This window comes from Cavia porcellus, unplaced genomic scaffold (assembly GCF_034190915.1).
Source record: "Cavia porcellus strain 051 isolate PalLab524CR breed Dunkin Hartley unplaced genomic scaffold, mCavPor4.1 scaffold_28, whole genome shotgun sequence".
NCBI lineage: Eukaryota > Metazoa > Chordata > Mammalia > Rodentia > Caviidae > Cavia > Cavia porcellus.
The window spans coordinates 10,288,887-10,309,283 of record NW_026947511.1 but is presented as its reverse complement, the minus strand read 5'-3'; the positions used below and the strand labels follow the sequence as shown (position 1 = coordinate 10,309,283).

General features: G+C 35.2%; 1 protein-coding gene across 5 annotated transcripts in view; it reads right to left on the bottom strand.

Moving 5' to 3' along the window:
* Positions 1-20,397, bottom strand: part of Rnls (renalase, FAD dependent amine oxidase) — a 290,624-nt gene that overhangs the window by 22,227 nt on the left and 248,000 nt on the right. For all 5 annotated transcript variants that reach the window (XR_010044289.1, XM_063239497.1, XM_003473598.5 and 2 more), the window contains exon 6: positions 3,887-4,062. Coding sequence is in view for 4 of the 5 variants with exons in the window: in XM_063239497.1 (XP_063095567.1) it covers positions 3,887-4,062 (176 nt within the window). In the remaining variant the exon portion in view is untranslated. The remainder of the gene's footprint in view (positions 1-3,886; positions 4,063-20,397) is intronic.

The window sequence follows — 20,397 nt, the reverse complement described above, 5'->3', positions numbered from 1 at the left end:
ATTTTAAAAATGACTTTATAAAAGAGCAGGGCTCAGTTTGTGTGCGTGGCCTAGGGATCCATGCACTGAGAGACTGGCTCCCGGTGTGGAGCTGTGGGAAGCAGCAGAATTTCTGAGAGGTGGAGCTCCCCGGGAGGTGGCTGGGTTGTTGGCAATCTGCCCTTGGAGGGAAGAGGTGTTTCTGTGGAATTCTTTTGAGATAAACTGTTATAAAAAAGTCTGACTCCACTGTAGTCCTGCCTGGCCTTGGGACTCTTCCCTCTCCAATGTGCTCTTATCACCGCCACCACAAGGGGACAAAGGTAATGGGGCGAGTGCCATGTGTTTCAGACTTTAAGCTTTCCAAACAGTGAGCTCATAAGTAACTTTTCTTAACCACTTATCTAGCGTTAGGTATTTCAGTATATGAGGTGGGGTCAAACATGCAGTGGATATTTAAATTAAAAAATTATTATAGTGAAAGACACACTGCCATCAGTTCTCAAATAGTGGTTTGCTTTGAACACAGTTACCCATCGTTCTCCGCACTTACTGATGCAGTTCAGGACGCCTTCTGTCATTGTGCTGTTGGAGCTTCCTAGGTGTCCTGAACTGATTCAAAATGTTATTCAAAGTGATATCACAGTTATTTTGACTTTGGGGAAGAGCCAGAAGCTGTAGAAAGCTAGATCTGGTGAGTACAGTAGATGAGGATACACTAGAATGTTTTTCTTTGACAGAAATTTCTGCAAACACTTTGAATTGATTCAGAACATGGAGGCAGCCACAAAAAGACAGAAAAGAGGACTTCCAAGGCTGCTCTGGAGAGTGGCCTCCGAGAGTGATGTTAAGTGTATTTGAAATGAGGGGGAGTATTTTGAAGGAAATTAATGGCAATGTATTTTTTACTATAATAAATTTTTAATTAGGAAAAAACCAATAAATGTTCATTGTGTTTTTGTAATCACACCACATAACAATAGGAAACAACAATGCCAGCAGTTTTGTGCTTGTAACAAAGCGGAGAAAAAGAGATTCCCAGGTATCTTGCTGAATCCCCACATTCATAGCACCTCTCATCAGCACCTCCACTAGAGGAGGACATTTATCACAACTAAGGCATGTACAATGGTCCAAGTCCACGGTCAGTTTACACTGACATCCATCTCTGCTGCTGCACATTCTGTGGATGTGGATAAACACGTATGACATGCATCACCACTGCATTTTCACTACCCCCAAAATCTTTGCTCCATTTAGTCATTCTTCTCTCCTTTCCAAACTCTGACAATCGCTGATCTTTTTACTGTCTTCATAGTTTTGTTTTCCACAATAACATACATGGTTTAATTTTCTTAGTAATACACATTTAAATTTCTTCTACAGCTTCTTATGGCTTGATAGCTCGTTTCTTTTCAGTGTTGAATACTATTCCATGGTACCAGAGTTTGTTTGTTCATTCATGTACTAAAGCATAAAGGATGCTTTGGTTGCTTCCAAGTTTTGGCAGTTATGATTAAAACTGCTATAAACATTTGATGCAGCTTATGTATGGAAATAAATTTTCAACCTCTTCAGATAAATACCAAGGAGAATGATTGGGGATCATATAGTAAATGTGTATTTATTTCTAAGAAACTACTAAACTGTCTTCCCAAAATCTATGCTATTTTGCATTCCCATAAGCAATGGATTACAGTTATTGTTGCTTGGTATTCCGGCTTTTGACTGTTCTATTTGAATAGTGTACCTTAGTGTCCTTTGTAAGGGTGTCTTTAACAGTAAAGGAGACAACATCTTTGCCTCATCCAGCCCTAGGTCTGGTACTATGCAGGTGCTCATAATTGTCGCTTTTTTCCCTTTCTGTTCTTTCTCCCCATCCTGCACAGCATCTGGTGCCAGGATGTAGCATAAAGATTACAAAAAAAGAGAACAAGGGGAAAAATAAAATTAACCCAGAGAATGTGTCAAGCCTGCCTGGTCTAGGATGGGGAATCTATACAACTCACTACTTTCTCGAAGAAAAAAGGAACATGAGGTGGGACACAGGCAGAAAGAAAATATAGACAGGCTTTTCCCTTCAAGGCTCTGTATCTCTAGTCATAAGGAGGGAAACTTAAAAATTAGCATATATATAAATTATATATAGGCTTATCATATCTATACCTATATAGGTTTATAATGTGTGCTCAGGTGGCAAGGGTGGATACACGTCTGTTAAATTCCAAAGGTTAAGACTGACCCTTAAAAAGGCTTAGAGAGTGTTCTTTTTTAAAAGAGAAGCTGGAAATTGGCTAGTTGAACTATATTAAATCTCCTGACTTTTCATTAATTATTCTATTTCCTAGGTGATGTGATATGCATAGAAACTGTGTATTAATAAGATCTCTGTCACAGATTATATTTTGTAGTGTTAAAGACACTAGAGAAATATATGAATAATGGAAAATGAGATCTTCTAAGTTTGAATAACTTACTCACTTAGACTTTGTAGGCAATGTAGGTTTCAAGAGAGTTGTAAACAGAGATAATTTCATCATTCAAACGGTAATAAAAATTATTATGAGGGTTTGTATGCACATTGTGTTCAGAGAAATCTTTTTAAATTAAATTTTGTGATACTGTACAACTGAATAAGTCATTTTATGTTTATAACAAATATATTTTATTAATAGTTCTAATTTTAAGAAATAAGTTTTAAGCCATTTTTGGCTTATTAATAAATTATTTTTGAGAAAGTACAAAAAGAAATCTTACAAACCACTGTCTTTAAAGGAATACTTATAAATTCCAAAGTGACTTGGTGTGAAATATATCTAACTTCAAATTACAAGATTATCTTCCTGACTTCATTTTCAAGCTAACCTAAAATTTAGTTAAAGATCATTTGAAGACATTAGCTATTAAGATCTTTAAGGCTTTTAAACGGAAAAAGCAGTCTCCTGAAGTGACTATGACATGTTTAAGTTAATATTTTCCCCAAAGGTTCACTGTATAATTTAACTTGAGAAGATATGAATAAACACATAGACTGCTACAATGTTTTAGAAAATGATTTACCATTTCTTGATTTTGGAAAGCTCTTTAAAATACACAAAATCTTCTGCATTTCCCACCACACCAGTTTTTCTAAAGGGATTACAGCTTAGATAACCAATAGTGAAGACACATCTGTTAATCAAGGGACTTAGAAATCTCAGGGAAAACATGAACACAGCATCTTTTCTTCATCTACCCTTGCCCCATTCACTGCCCACCCCCAATGCCTTAACAACTGGGTTTACAGAGCAAAAGACCTTTTCTCCAAATACTCACAAGCTTCTGTGGTAATATACAGAGATTTTCCAAAAAGTCAACATTTACTTAATATAAAGAGCCTTGAGTTTTGAGCTAGTGGAGCCATCAGGTTTATCTAACCCTGAAAAACAGCTCAACTAGCTGTCATATGCAGATATTCACCTTTCTCCCATGAAGACTTCTGCTGGCAACAGCTAAACCAAAGTGGAAACTTGATAAAAATGAAAACTGTGGTAGCAAAGTACACTTAAAAGTTTAATTTGACAGTCTGCAAAAATTTGGTAGGTTATAGTGGTTTCCATATAACCACAGTACTGATTTAGAAAACCCTCAGAGGACATATAAACTGTTTTGCTTGCAGAGGAAACTCCAGAATTTCAGGGTGTATGCCTTTTGATGGCAGAATTTGCACAGAACATTGGTGTAAACTGTATGTCTCTCTTACTGAGAATAGGGAGACAATGAAACCTGCAGACCTTACATATACATATTAGGCAAGCTTCAAAGATCCCATTTTGTTTATTTTACTAAAGTGCGGCAAAGAATGAAATAGTCAATTCTGCTGGGCTACCAAGAAAATGTGGCTCATACCACTGGAATATTTGATTACCTGTGAATGTCTCCATTTGTGGCATTTAGTAGCAACTGGCTGAGGCAAACCTGGCAAAATGTTTTCCAGCTGCTGAAGGATTAACTCCTGTACATCCTCAATGCTGTGTTCTAAGTATGTAACTCCAAACGGGACTGTGGTATGAATCACCAGTGAAGGCCCGATTTCTGCTGACTCTGTGGTAAGACAGGAATATAAAGACACATCTTAAAATGAGCAACATGGAAACTTCGCTCAGCATTTCAAGGCAGAGTAAAGAATGCATCACAATAATCAGACAATAAGTGGAGAAAAAACATTCTAATCTTTGAGCGTAAATTAGGCTATTTCTGAAATTCAAAAATCAAGCTTCTTTGAAAAGGAAGACAGATTGAAACTATGGTTTTGAGAACTAATAGGTCTTGCTAAAGAACTAAAAGGAAAGAGTTGGGACTTAGCTCAGCGGCATAAAGTGCCTACCTGGAAATGCAAGATCATAAGTTCAACTCCCAGTACAAACGAAAAATAACAAAAAAATCCCCCCAAAACAAAGGATGGTAAGAGTATATATGTATTGCTCGGGGTACAGCTGAACATTTGTTTTCTTTATCCACTAAATTGCTAGGTCTTTAGAGCAGGGTCTATTTTTGCACATTGTTTATATTCTTAAATTCTGAGGATAAAGTAATGTTTCATGAACAGCTATCTCATTTTTTTGTAAAAGAGACTGTAGAAGTATTTCAATGAAATTGTAGAAACCCTGGACTATCTTTAGCACCTTCAAAAAAAAAAAAAAAAATCAAGCTTCAGGTTAGGCGTGGTGGCTCACACCTGTAATCCCAGCACTCAGAAGGCTGAGGCAGGAGGCCTGGCTACAAAGTGAGCTCAAGGCCAGCCTGAACTGCCGAGAGAGACTCTGTCTTAAAAAAAAAAAAAAAAAGACAAAAAAACAAAAACAAAAGCAAGCTTCTCTTTAGATATAGAATAGTCCTCATAACATTCTTTAGAAGTCTGCCCCGTTTATAACATGGAGGGAATTATTTTTCATTTTTGTTTGTCACTGGATTTGTTTTCCTATATTTTCATAATTAGAAAAGATGAGTATCTTCTTTGTATCTTTTAGTCTTTAATAGAATATAGGGCAACTGAACAAAGTTTGATGTTAAAAGCAATTAGAAAATGCATCTTGAAAAGAAAGGTAGCATTTGTTTAAATCATATAGAAGAGAACAGGGAAGCATGACTTTACATTTGAGAGGTTTTTCTTTTAACTTTTTTGTTGTTGTTGTTGTTGCTTTTCTGTTGCAGGGTCTTACTATATAGTTCAGGCTGACCTTGAACTCATTTCATAGACCAGGTTGGCCTTGGATTTACAGCCGTCCTCTTGCCTCAACCTGACAAAGCTGAGATTACAGAAGTATACTACCACACCCAGCTATTACAGAGTTTTAAACTTTTTATTTAAAAAAAAATAAAAGGTTTTTTTTTTTTTTTTTTTTGGTATAGGGGATCAAACTCACTATCTGATGCTTGCCAGGCAGGCCCTTGTGCCTCTGGGCTACATTCCTAGTTCTTAAAAAAAATCTAATTATTTTTATTTTTATTTTTTTGGTACTGAGGATTGAACCTAATGCCTTCACAATGAGGCCTTAGTAACTATATTCCCAGGTGTTTTTTTTTTTTTTTAATTCTGTATTTTGAGACAGGATGTCTCTAAGTTGCTAAATTGACAGGCTGGATTTGAATTTGTAATTCTGCATCAGCGTCTCTGAGAACTGGGATTACAGGTGCATGCCACCATGGTTGGCTTATTTTTTGTAAAATGTAAGTGAGTTTATACCTACCTTATATTGGTTTATGGGACAGATTAAGCAACAGAGCACTTGAAATGCTCCACACAGTTTCTGGTACAGCGTAAGTGCTTAATAAACGTAAGCGATGAGTATGGAAGCAATGAACCAGGTACTGAAGTGTTGCCCAAATTATAAGTGTGAATGAATTTTTAGAAGAGTACTACATTTTATCTAGAATGGTAGTGGAGAAAAAGAGATTGGCGTATGCGTGTGTAGGTAATCCTACCACTCCTAGGAAGCTGAGGAAGGGTGATCAAAAGCTCAGCCCAGCCTGGGCAATTTAGTAAAGACTGCCTCAAAATAAAACATAAAAAGAGTTGGGGATGTAGTTCAGTGTCAAGATTCTGAGTTCAATCCCTCGTATTTTTTAAAACAACACCAAACACATTTCATTTCCCTTTTTTGCACTTGGGGAAACTTGGCTTATGAATTTTATAGCAAAATACTTTAAAATGCCTTAGGCCTTTTAAAGTACAGTTAGTGTTTTTAAGTAATTTCACATCAGTAGTTTAGGACATGAGTTCGGACTCTGTGCAGTAAATACCAAGATGAGCCAGATTGCCCACTATTTTACCTCACTGCACCTAGAATCACTCAGAGAGAAAACAGAGGGATCACCTGTTGTATTGAATGTTTAACCTGTTGGCACAGACCTGATGGGTACCACACATTACATAAGTGGAAGTACCAAGTGTACAGAACTTCAAGTTCTTTCAGGAACACCACTACAGTGAGGAAACCATTGCGAATTGCTTCATCAAATGGTACTCATATCAGTTAAGAAATTCACAGTGGTTGCACCAGTTTATACTCCCACCAATAGTGGAGAAATGTTTCCATCAACATTTGTTATTGGTTGATTTTTTTGATAATTGCCATTCTTCCTCAAGTGAGGTGAAGATTTCTCAAAAAATGAGGACTAGAGGTTCCATTTGACCCAGCTATTTCCCTTCTTGGTATCTTCCCAAAAGAATTAAAAGCGTCATACCACAGTACATCCATATTTACTGCAGCACAGTTTGTAATAGCTTACTCTTGGAAACAACTCAAATGCCCACTGACTGATGAATGGATAAAAACGATCGTGTGTGTGTGTGTGTGTGTGTGTGTGTGTGTGTGTGTGTTGACACAGTGGAACACCACTCGGCCACAAAGAAGGATAAATGTTAGTTTAAATGTATTTCTAAATGGATGAACCTTGAAATCATACTCTTAAGTGACATAAATTGGACATGTGTGTGTAAATACCCCATTGTCTCACTGGTGTTAGAAACTGAAAGTGTAAATAAGAACCAAGTTGCGTAAGAGATATGGCGAAACGGGAAGGAACTGCTCAAAGCAACAGGGAGCTGAAACGGGGGAGGGGGGCGGAAAAGGAAGCAAGGGAAATGAAAACATGGGAAACAGAAGGAGAAAATGGAAACAAAACTTGGTAAATAAGGAGGGGAAGCGGGATTAAAGGGTGGGGAGGGGGACAGGAGGGGAAAAAACACAAGCTGAGATATATTATGCACAGGAACAAATTCCCTATGATGAATGTGATCACCGTATACATCTAAACTGTACCAGTAAACTTAATTTTTAAAAAAGGAAAGCAAGTCAAAGAGGGAGTATCAATACTATCCCTTTTCCATGTGGCTCCACATCTTCCCAGGGGCAAGAGAAGCTCCCTAGTCAGTATTCTGAAGCATGTGAGCTGGGGCTCTGCTTGTAATCTACAGCAGGATTCAAATGGACATGAATGCCAGCTGTGTGCCAAAAACAGAGGCTGCACTGATGCAGCCATTGTTCTGGGGCAAACGTCTGAGTCCCTGAGACCACGCACGGTGCCATGCAGCTTCTCCCTTTTATTTACCCATCTACTCATAGAAGAGCAGTAAAAAATAAAAGTTAAGAACCAGAGTGAAGCAGTTCTTAGAAAACAATGAGAGAACGACCTCGTTACTTGTTGTTCACAAAACAAGACAATTTTTATTGAGACTTTTGATTAAAATTTGAATAGCTGTATCCTAAAACAATCAGTTTAAGGAAAAGTTTCCTTGATCTCAAATTAAAGGATATTTTTAGAAGCTAAAGCCCCAAACTATAAGGAATTAACCACTATTTAAATGTCCCAAGATTTGGAGATAGAGAATTATAAAATGTCACAAATATGTTAATGGGATCCAGTGCATACATTTAGTAGAATCATTATTCTTTGGTCACTGGGAAGTTAATGATACTATCTTTTTCTTTTCTTTATTTAGTTTTAGCAAGAATAGCATTTTTTTTGGAATTTCAAATGTGAAGTTCATAGAAGTTGAACATAATTTCTATACACCGGGAGATCAATGGCTGTAGAATCAGAATTACTTAAATCCCTGCATCCTTAATAGAACTCTGGTCTTAAACACTTTAATCTCTCAGGCTTTATTTTTTCCCTCATAAATTAAAAGTCACACTGACTCCCATATAAGGCTGTCTTGAGGATGAAATAGGTTAACCCACAGAAAAGTGTTTCTTTAAATATAAAATATTATATAAGTGTAAAGCATTGCTAAATAATATTCTTGTTTTGACCCCTATGCTGTGGCCAGAGTGGACTTACAAAGGGATGAACTGTTTAAATTCTTTTAAAGCTTAAGATTAATGATTATATTAAAGCAGTGTTTTTTATATAAATATTCTAAGAATAATAACAGACTATTCCTAGATATAGGTACAATAATTGTTTCTTATTGTGGTAAAACACATGTAAAAATAAAATTTACCATTTTAGCCTAATATGTGTATAGAGTTCAGTGATAGTAAGTATATTCACAGTGTTCTGCAAGTATCACTACCATTAATTTCTAGAAAATTTTCGTCTTCCCAAAGTGAAACTCTATAACCCTATTAAACAGCAACTCTTTATTCTACTGTTCTCTCAATCCCTGGCAACTGCCATGATATAGTACTTCCTGTCCCTATGAATTTGGCCATTTTGGGTACTTTATATAGGTAGAAACATACAATTTTTTGGTGACTGTATCCTTTCATTTACTGTATTGTTTTTGAGGTGCATCCATAAAATATCCAAGAAATTGCATCTCACTTCTTTTCATTACTGAAAAAAATTCCATTGTTGGATATATCACAATTATCTATCATCAGCTGGTGGACACCTAGGTTGCTTCCATCTCTTGGTTATTGTGAGTAATGCCACTATGAACATGAGTGTATGAGTGGCCATGCAAAGGTCTAGGTAAGGTATATACCTAGAAGTCCAATTGTTGCATTACATGGTAATTCCATTTTTATGAGGACTCATACTATTTCACAGCATTATTTTTCCTTTCCTCTAGCAACATACAGGAGCTCCATTCTCTACATCTTTGCCTTTTAAAATAAGTAATAGACATTCTAATAGCTGTGTAATGAGTACAGTAGTTTTCAGCCCACAATTTTTGGTGAGGGGACCGGACATTAAAAGTTGTTAGCAGCAGCCCCAGAAGTAGCAGCAGTATTATCATCCACTTTTAAAAAGCACTAGGATAAACAAGGCACACATTAATTAACTCACATCAAATTACTTACTTATAATAAATAGCTATAGAAGTTACCAATTTTCCAAAAAGAAACTAAAATTTGTATGAAATAAGCATTCTAACTCCCTCAGATTCATAGTTATACCAGTTGTAATAAACACCGACAGGATAAATTTAATTAGGGGCGAAGATTGTCATAGTGAAGCAAAACAGTAACATCCAAATACATGTCTCATAATAAAATATTATTTGTAAAGCAAATTCTAACTCGGTTGTGTTGAGAGAATGTGATCTGTCTGATGCTTTTAAGATTTGTCAAATGGCTTCCTCTACAGGTGGTTCTCACAGGTGCTACATATATGCCTACATAGAATTTATAGATGCTGAATTAACATTTCACATACGTCTATTAGAACAACCTCTTTAATTGTGGTATTTTTCAGCAGCTACATTATTACTTTTTTGTCTGTTTAATCAGTTACTAATGGTAAATTTGCAATTTCTTCTTTCAGTTTTGACCATTTTTGCTTTCTGCTACTTAAATTACTAGATATTTAAATCTCAGTACATTTTAAAGCTTTTTACAACTAGAAGTGTTTTTTTTTTACTTTGATGTTTTTATGTGGTTTTGAAACAAAACTTTTGTTTTTTAATAATTTCATTTTTAGATCTTATTCTATTTTCTCTACAAGTTTGGAAGTCTTATTTTTGCTTGTATTTGGTAGGGTTAGTTATACATTTGAGTATCCATATAGAATGTAACAGCTGAAAGTATCTTTACTGCTTTCTTGAATCACACTAGAATTTGAGAAAACTTTAACTGATTTTATATGTTTTCCTTGTCTAGGATTACTTTACTTCTTTGGCTTTGTCTTAAAAATCAGTGTTTCTTTATCCTCACCTATAGTTTGCTTGTTGGATCTCAGATCCTCCTGCTAGGGTAATTTTCCTCTTTTCAAAGTATCTTTTGTTGAGGTTCCTTCAGTGAGGTTCTACTGGATGCAAATTCTCTTGGTTTTTATTTTCCCAAAAATAGCCTTTTTACCTTCCTTTGTCAAATATAACTTTCTTGGCATGTGACAACAGTTTGAAAATATTTCTCTAATACTTTGAAGACGTGCCTCCAGTATAGGCTAGCTTCTATGCAGGATGCTGAGAAGGAAACTCTGGAGGTCCTTTGCAAGTAATTTTTCTTCTTCATTGGGCTGTTTTTGTGGTTTTGATTTTGTCTTTGGTGTTCTGTAGTTTCACTCGAGTATCTTGAGGTTTACATTTCTGTTTTTTAACTTTCAGTAGGCTTGCAGAATCTGAAGCCTTAGTTTTGTCATTAATTTTGGAAACAGTTGGTCTGTAGTTTTCCCAGTATTCCCTTCTCTTTAGTCTTTCTGACCTCTTCTTATGGAAATATAATTAAAGATTTGTCAGATACTGTCATCCTTTTGTAATCAGACAGAGACTGAGCAGGTTTTCACAAAGAGAAGAGGGGAACTTCAACTCACCCCACCCAAAGACTACCTTGTAGGCTCATGGACTAGTCATAGAAAACAATTTCAGGATGTGTCTGTGAGAGGTATAAACAGATTAGGTAGAGTTAAAGAAGAATACACACACAGAGAAAATAAAATGTGGGTGCTTAAGGGTGGGGTGCATTATGGTCTTGGGCTAGAAGTATTTATGTGTTTGTGGGAGTATTCTCAAGACAGATGATCTAGGATGTGTGTTCCTAGTGTCTGGCAGCTAGTTATTAATGGGCTAGGTTAGAACGCAGACCATTTCCATATCTGAAGTACACAATTAATATTGCTCTTTCTCTGATAGTGGAACTTGTGAAAAATAGTATAAAAGGAAAAGCACAACTTACAGTAAAAATACGACCAATTTATAGGTTTTTGTATCTTCAAAAGACTATTTTTTTAAAGAGTTAATTTCCTGAAAAGTGAAACAAAAGGTATCGTGACTTTGGGAAACTTTGTGTTTTGAAGCTGCAATTTTCTTAAAAGTACAATTTTGTGACCTCAGTACCATATTTCTTTGTAATATTTTCTATTTCTCCTATGCTAAATTTGATGCAATTTGTTCTGATTTAATCTTTCAGTTCATCATTCTTCCTATATCTGTTTTTATTATGATGTTCGAATATGAAACTTATCTCATTTTCCATTCTGCAAAAGCTCCATTTCACCATTTTGCAAATTTATCTCATCAATTTTTTTTTTTTGTACCAGGGATCAAACTCACAACCTTGTCCTTGCCAGGCAGGCACTGTGCTGTTAAGTTTTATCCCCGCGCCTACATGATCAATTTTGATATTCTCTTTCTCCATAATAATATTGACAATACTTTTATTCTTTAAATATAAACAATATTGTTCTTTTATATTGTTTGTCTGATTATCCCTAAATCTGTGGGCTTTATAAAGTTAATTTGATTTTTATTGTTGTTTTGGATAATTGTTTGCTCATGATGGGATGTTTCGTTGTGTTTTGTGATACATCTATATAAGTTTACCTCTCTATGTACTGCATATGCACACATAAACACACACACATGGACACGAATTTTTTTCCCTCTTGTGAACTCACTTTTCAAAGAATTTTATCTGACAAATTCTCTGGGGCCTACGTTAAATGTGGCCCTTTGGAGATTTGGTTACTTTTCTACCTTTGGGCAATATTTCCCATAACCATTTTAACCAGATTTATACAATATGATGGCAGAGTATTTTCCCGGCACCAAATTTGTCTCAGGGTAGATTTCTGATTTGGGATCTCAAGTGAATCATTTTCTTCCTTTCTATTTTTCCTATTTCATTTAAAGACATGTATGCATTGCAGTGTTTCCGTCTACCAGACATGAAATATCAGACATGGAAAAGTTAGAGCTGTGAAATTGTATAGTTTTATAAGTTATTAAATTGTAAAATAAAGGTGATTTTTTCTTCAAAATAAAATTTATCAATATTGATTAAGCCAAAAGGAAAATAATATAAACCCCCCCCCCAAAAAGAAGGAAACTTAAAATAGTCAGTACATTATTTAAAACAACTATAAAACCCACAAAAAATTTCAGGACCTGGTTGCTTTACCTCTGATTTCTTTTAAATTGGTTTAAGCTAGCATAGTGTTGATTTCAGCACACACATCCTATTTACAGACCATTTTTCCATATTATATTAAAAATTCATAAATGACCACGTAGACTTTTTGACAATTTACCTATATTATATTTGACAGTTTACTTATATTATATTACATTAGTAGTACAATGAAGTAAAACACGAGAATTTCAATATGTATTTAAAAATATCAGCACCATATCAATTCATGAGAAAAAAAGAGACATGAACAAAAGAAGCTTCATCAAAATGAGACATGATATCTTTTTTATTCTAATGGATTTTCTTATGGTTTAGATCTAAAATGTTTCCATAACACTTCATATTTTTGGAAGAGGATTGGCTCATGGGGCACTAAACTCAACAGTGGAAAATACTGTGATCTGGGACATGGGCAGAAGAGGGAAATAACAGAGGCATGACCTGGAAGGGTATGTTCTTGTCCCATCTCCTCCCTTTGTCTCTCTCTACTTCCTGGCCACAATGTGAATGAAGTTCCTTTACCATGTCCTTCCACTCTACCTTTCTGCCTTGAAGACAGTCAGTCATGGACAAAGTCCTTTGAAAATCATGAGCCAAAACAAACCATTCTCCTTTACATTGTGGGTATCAGGTATTGTACTCGAATGACAGTTAAGGGATTAGCATAGAACATTTCTACCACATACAATGGCATGTGGCTGCTTTTAGCTTGATTTTTAGTGAGAATTGTGGGCCAAAGGCAGAGTAGAAATATTTGAAAAACTTACATTTTGGCTCAGAAGGAATTCTGTGTAAAGCTGAGGCCAAGGGAGGTATGGCTCCTAAAGAGTTCAGCATCACTAAAATGAAACCATGTACTGTCTACAAGGACAAGAAAGATGCCTTGAGGGCATCTCAGGAATCAGTCAGGTCCTACCTACTGCAGATTCAAGGGTATAAAAGTAAAACTTTCATTTGAAAAAAGAGCCCATAGACTCCCTGCTCAAAAAAGGCCACTTGAAGAATTGCTTCCCTGGAATTCTTTTCACCATATTCAGTCTTCAGGTGCTAAGAGGCCTCTGCAGCCATGATGCAAGGGAGCCTAGCGACTGCTCACGCTGGTGAAAGACTTTGGCATCATTCATGTTGCACTGACTATACAAGCATGCAGAACATAAGAATTAGGAGTTAACTGAAGCTTCCATCCAGATTTCATAAGAAGATTTGGGAACACAGGAAATGTGCCCAACAGTATAGTGCAAGAAGCTGTGAGTGGTCAAAAGTACAAAGAGGATTCCAGAAAGTTGGAGACATCAAGGAGGAAAAAAAGTGTGGGCAGTGAGCAGAGCCAGTCCAAGAGAAAGGGCAAGGAGGCTGCAATTAGTAAGACTATAGAGGTGTGGTTAGAAAATTCTTTGGAGTTAACATCTCACTACAACCTGCCCTGAATGATGGGGAAGAAGCTGAATGATCTAATGTTTGTCTTCTGGATTTTGGTTTTGCTTTGGTTCCATTCTTTTCCATTCCCCTGCTTCTCCTTTTCAGAATGGGAATGTTTACTGTACACCACTGTATGTTGGACATACTTAAATTTCTTTTTTATTTTCATAAGAGTTGACCTGAGTTTCAGAGGAGTCTTTAGATTTGGAGCTTTCAGCAATGCTGGAACTGTTAAGAATTTGGTGAACCTTAGAGATAGACTATGTATTTTGTGTAATGAGATGGACATGAGACTTTGGGGTGGGGGTCAAGGAAAAAATGTTATGGTTTAGATTTAAAATGTCTCCCCCAAAGTCTCATGTGTTTGAAAGGCAGTTGGATCATGGAAGCATTATACTTGTCAGTGGTGTAATCTGATGATGAGTGTATATCTAAATGTGCTGTTAGAAGGCTGGGCTTGGTCAGAGGAGAGAAGCATGACCTGGAGTGGTATATGCTTGTTTTGGTCTCTCCACCACCACCCTAAGGCCATGACTTGAGTGGCATTCCTCCACTAAGTCCTTCTACCATGCCATTCTGCTCTGGAGTCAACTGACCATAAACTAAATCCCCTGAAAACCCTGAGCCAAAACAAACCTTCTTTAAATTGCAAGTGTTGAGTATTGTGTCCTAATAACTGGAAAATGACTAGTATTGATTTTACTGTATTTTACAATAAAATAATGCAACTTTTCTGGCTGATATAATAATACAGATTGTTCTGACTGATACAGTAAAATAAAAATAGAAAAACATTTATAATCATAAGGAAGAAAGAAAACAATCTGATTCAAAATAATAGAAAATCACATAAAATTGACCAAATTAAAAATTTTTGACATTAAAGTGATTTCTGTATATATTAGTGATAACTAGTAAAAGTTCTTAATTAATTCTCTATGATTCATGGAATCTGACAAATGGTTATAAAAGAAAAATAGAACAAGAATATTGAAATATGTTTTGAAAAAAAATCACCAAATGAAGATTTACTGTTATATATTTAAATGCATTATACAGTTCAGAAATTAAAATAGTTTTGTACTACTTAATAATAAGAGTGAAACAGAATACTTACCACTGAAAAAAATTCCAAACCATAGTGAGTAGTATAGGATAACAGGAAATTAAAGCAATGAGGAAAGAATATACTTTAATGTTGGTTACAAGAGTGGATATATGGAAAACCATTAACTTAGAGCCAAATTTCTCACCATTTCTGATTTCCCACTTCTACAATCATATGAGGGTGTACATTCTTAGGTTGCAAGGCATTTCTGCCTCCAGACTTGTTTTGAAAACTTTACACTATTTTATGTTCAAACTCACCAGTATGTATTCACTTGCAAATATTTCTGAGATTTTTCAATCTCATAAATTTTATTTTTGTCAGTATCTATCAAGGAATAGAGGTTGGGATCTCCAAAGACCATCTGACAGGGAAAAAGAGTACTAAAGAAAGGTAATGAGTATAGACAATGCAGCTATAGGACAAGAAATGAGTGAAAACATTTCTTTCATAAAATACTCACTCAGATCAGTAGCATGTGAGTGTTCACTAGAGTGTTTGACACCATCAGACATATGATTGAGGCATTTCTGTAGTTTACATATTACTGAGCAAGATGAAATTCATGCAAATTAATTACAGAACTATTATCCACTAAGTGGTGTAGCAACGATGGTATGTGCAAATGAAGTCTAGAAAACAGATTCATGTGAGAACAACTGCACAAGAAGCTGAGGGACCACACAGTTCGAGGCAGTGGAGTTGGGTAGTAAATTTCCCTCTCCCTACTTCATATGGAATTGGCTCAACTATCTTGGTCTTCTAGCCACCAAAACTCTTAGAAACAATTTAGCTCTTTGATATGGCTCTGGGGGCCCTGCAACAATATAATGGGGAGTAAGCCAATGACAGCAATGAATCCAACATAAAATCGACCTCTATTTGATGATGAAAGAAAAGCAGCTAAAGGGAAGGAAAAAGGGGGGATAGAGGAAAGGGAGACAGCAACATACAGATACATGCTCTGAGGTCTCTATTTCTCCTTCCTTGCTTTTCTAGGACAGCCAAGCCAAACAAGCATATAGCCCTGTGCCTTTGGCATTCCACCTCCTTGGCAGTGTGTCTGCTGTTCTGTGTGTCTACTACTGGCTCAGAACCAACAACTAAGACTCACTATTTAGAGGGACCACCTTCAGAGTTTATTTGCTTAAAAAAAATCTCAACCAAAATTCTTACATATAAGTTACAGAAGCCAAAATGTAGCTACAAAAACCCTACTCACATCCCCTGGACAACTTCATTACTTCCAGTTGTACCTACTGCAGGGAATTTATAGTAAGAATTTATACTCATTATACACAATTTAACTATTTCAACTAATAAAATACTGGAAAAGCACACTTCTGAATTGTTGGCATGGACAATGCATACAGAAAACACAGCTTTACAGTCCTCCCCTTTACTTATTTTGATCTTATCAATTTTAAAGAGAAATAATTATTTTATTTCCTTCTATACTGCTTCCCTGGAGATAGGGAGCTATATTAAATGTTAAAAGCAGTTATTTTAATATAGATGAGAGGTTTGAGCAAACAGCCTCATTTGGGAGACATAGGCAGTAATATCTAAAGAAGTTATAGAAGATAATAATCAGCTTGAAAAAGACCCAGAAAGATAAGCCAATGGGAAATTAGATCTTGTTAGCAATTAGACATCAAAATTACCCGACAAGCCCCTACTTCTCATTTTAAAGGTGAAATATATATTAAGAGGGGGAGAGTGATAGAGTTAAAATAGTACTCTTTTAAATGACAGAGAATATAATTCAAATTTAAACATCTTTTTTCCCTTTCATAACTAAGGTTATGCCTAAGTTCTACTAACAAACTATAATGTACTTAAAATTGACAGAAAATCCTGGATTGCTACTTCCCTCCAAAAGAAACAAGATATGATTCATCTAGTTGTGAACAATTTAGATCTTTTCCTCCACCCTGTTAACTTTTTAGGGTTGCAAGTTGAGGTTTAGATCTTGAGTCAGAAATCCTGTCTTCCCACTCTCTGGTTCAATGACTGTAGACTGGTCAAAAGTTTTTTCTGATTCCTTAAGTCAATGTCAATGTCTCCCACAGGATAAGCCAAGATATATTAGCAGCTACTAGGCAAAACAACAATAAACTTCTTTAGACAAACATGAAATGTCTGTTTTAAGCAAAATTAAGCAGAACTTTTCATAGTCCTTAATATGGTTATGTGTTTCTTTAAAGGAAAGACAGTATGTAATTTATTTTTGATGCTTTCAAGCTACTTTTACTAAAATTCCCAAGCCATAAAAAGTAAAGTTACCTAAACACGGTGAAAGTGCAAAAAGAGAAAATAAATGTCCTGCTTTCTGTCTCCAGGCATAGTAAGATAAAAAGTATGGTTCTAACTTTCTCTTTCAGACCTGGCAGCCCAGTCTCCAGGGATAACAATGATCAATGGTTTGTAAGATACTCTTTTAGAAATTTTTTACGTGCAAGCCAGCATATTTACTCTCTTCATTAAAATAAAAACAGTCTTACTCTACTTTTTTTTTTACATAACTTTTGCTCATTTAACATATTGGGATAGCTTTTATCCATTCCCTGGTATGTATCTAATTTAATAGAATGAAACCATCACAGTTTATCCATCAGTCTTTCATCATTGGAAATTTTATTTTCCCCCATTTTGCAGCTTTTATAAACAATATTATATATTTTGCAATAGTCTTAATATTTGTATCACCCCCAAATTCATATGCCTAATGCCCAGTGTTAAGAGGTTGGGACTGTGATTAGGTCATGAGGGCAGAGGAGGCTGGAGAAAGCCTCTTTCCCTTTTCCACTATGTAAGAACATGGAGACAAAGCACTATTTTGAAGCAGAAAATGGGTCACTGCCATATATTGTATTTGCAAGTGTCTTGGTCTTAGATTTCCTGGCCTCAAGAACTGTAATACATTTATTGTTTATAAATTACCCAGTCTGAGGAATTTTGTTAGAATAGTCTGAATAGGTAAAGATAATTCATATCGCTTTGTTATACTTATGTGAGACTATTTGGGCTAAGTCAAAGAGTAAGCACATTTAACATTATTTTGCATACATCTAAGTGAGATTCCATAATTACACCTTCCCAAATAGCATATCAGTGCTCTTGTTTCTCTATGTTCTTACCAACACTGGTTTATTTTCACTAATCTACTGGGCTAAAATGTATCTTTTTAAATTTTCAGATGGTTATAGCTAAGTTGTATTTTTATATATAAGTCTGACTTTTCCCAGAGGTTTTCTCCTTTTCTTATTCTTCTGGTGACAAAAGTGCCAATCTCAGGATTTTTGTGCTGATTAAATCCATGTAAAGTCAGAGGTCAGGGTTTGTCACGCAGTAGATGTTCATCAATTGCCAGTTGGAAAACCTATCTATGAAGCCTGACTCACTTTATTTTAGAGGATTAAAATTACTGAAATTTTATTGTGCCTTCATTAATGGGAAATCTAAATCTCATAAAATGATGCAGATAGGAGGAATCCTTGGGCTTGCATTATTTATTACATTGTATAAAATTATGTATTTACTAACAATCTTTTCGCTAGACTGAGAAATATCTGAATTTATAGATCATATCTCATGTACTTTCTTTTTTTTCTCCCTTGAAATATTGATTCTATTGAATTGAGTCATTTCAGCCATGGGGAATTAGTACAATCTAAATCTACCCAGAGCTCAATCAAGTCTAAGCTGATGAGAGTCAATTTCTTAAAAAAAAAAAATCTGTCATTTTCCTCTGTAGTTTCAAGTTCACTGAGTTCATGTCTCTTGTCCCCTAATTACAACCTTGTTAACCACAACTGAGCATATTTAGTTAACTAATTAACAAATTAATTAATCTGAGCTACTAATGGTAACACTTTCAACAATTTAGAGTAAAATAGACAAGGCCTTCAAAATCAGCTTTAAGTTTCCTCTAGAATTGATTTTAGAGAGTAAAAGTACTAAAATATTTTTTTAAAAATTTAAAAGTCACACTCACTAGTAAATCTAACTTACTAACCGAGGGTATATGTTTTTATAATAAAGGATATCATGGAAATTTGGCATACTGATATAAAAAGTAATTTTATTGGCACACTTTAGATATACACAATGGTAACATTCATCTTATGGAATTTGTAGCTGTACATGATATATCTTAATTCTTTTTTCCCTATTCTCTCCGCTTTCTTCAAGCCCTCTTCCTCTCTATTTACAAAAGCTTTGTTTCCATTTTTCCTTCTATCCTCTTTTCATCCTTTTCCTTTCCTTCTGCCCTCCCCTGTTCTTCTCATTTGAACACTGACTCTTTTGAATTTTCTTTTCCTATGCATAAGAAATTTCTAAGTGCAGGTATCAAGTTTCATATTCTTTATTTAAAGGTGGTAAGAACCTACTCTATTAGGTACATTAGTTCATCAGACAAAACCCCACATTAAAACTAGGAAGCAAGTGGAGTATCATGGTAATGTAGGTTGAATTTGTATAAAATAAGTTTATCTGGGGCTTGCGAGTACAGGAGAGGTAGACCAGTGATCCTTAATGCCAGGCAGACCCTTCCTGTGGGTTGATTTTTAGTAATAAAAAAATTATTTGAAAACATAAGTCTCTAGCTAGGATAATGTTACTCAGTGTTTTTTCTTTGACTGTTAAGTTTTTGAAATTTTGTTAAAGTTCTAATAACTACTCTAGAATCTATCAAAAATAGTAATATAAAATTGTGTTTGTTAAATATGGTTCTTGGATGTATATTCTCAGCATCTAGGGCATATGGGTACATACAGCAAGCTCTCCTTTATTTACTAAATAAACAGGATGGGGTCAGCAGCACTAGACCAAGCCAAGGCACATCAGAATCTGACAGTACCAGACATTTACAGCTGAATTATTACAGTGCAGCTTCCATACGTGACCCCAAGAAACTTTCCCATCATTGAGACAGAAAGATGAGATCTTTAAGAATTAAGTTTCTTCTCTTCTTCTAGTTTTGATTTGTTTATTCTAGGCTTGTGAGTACTAGTAGACCTGTGAGTGTACACATTTTCCATTTTAAATAAAGTTTAGGAAGGGAAGTGTAAACACTAAGGCACATGTATATTTGTTTTTTTTTTTTTTTTTTTTTTTTTTGGTCTTTTTTTCATTTTTATCGGTACCAGGGATCGAACTCATGACCGCCCACTTGCAAGGCAGGTGCTTATGCCGCTGAGCTAAATCCCCAGCCCCCACATGTATATTTGTAATCCTTGTTTATATATGTTTGCTATATATGTTTGGATATTTTATGTTTAACAAGACACACAGATATCCTATAAACAATCTCTGTATAAGATAACCATTTTCATAGGCATTTAGTTAAATATAAACAAGTATGGGAAACCCACATGATGAATAGATAATAAAATGAGAACTTTAAGGTTCACACTTGTAATTTCAGAAGACGTTTTCCTCATAACTTTACTGTAAGTAAATGTATACAAATTTACAAAATAATCTTTTAGTAAGCAATGGAAAATTGTTCACAGAACTGCTCTGTTTTCTTCAGCTAGACAAACA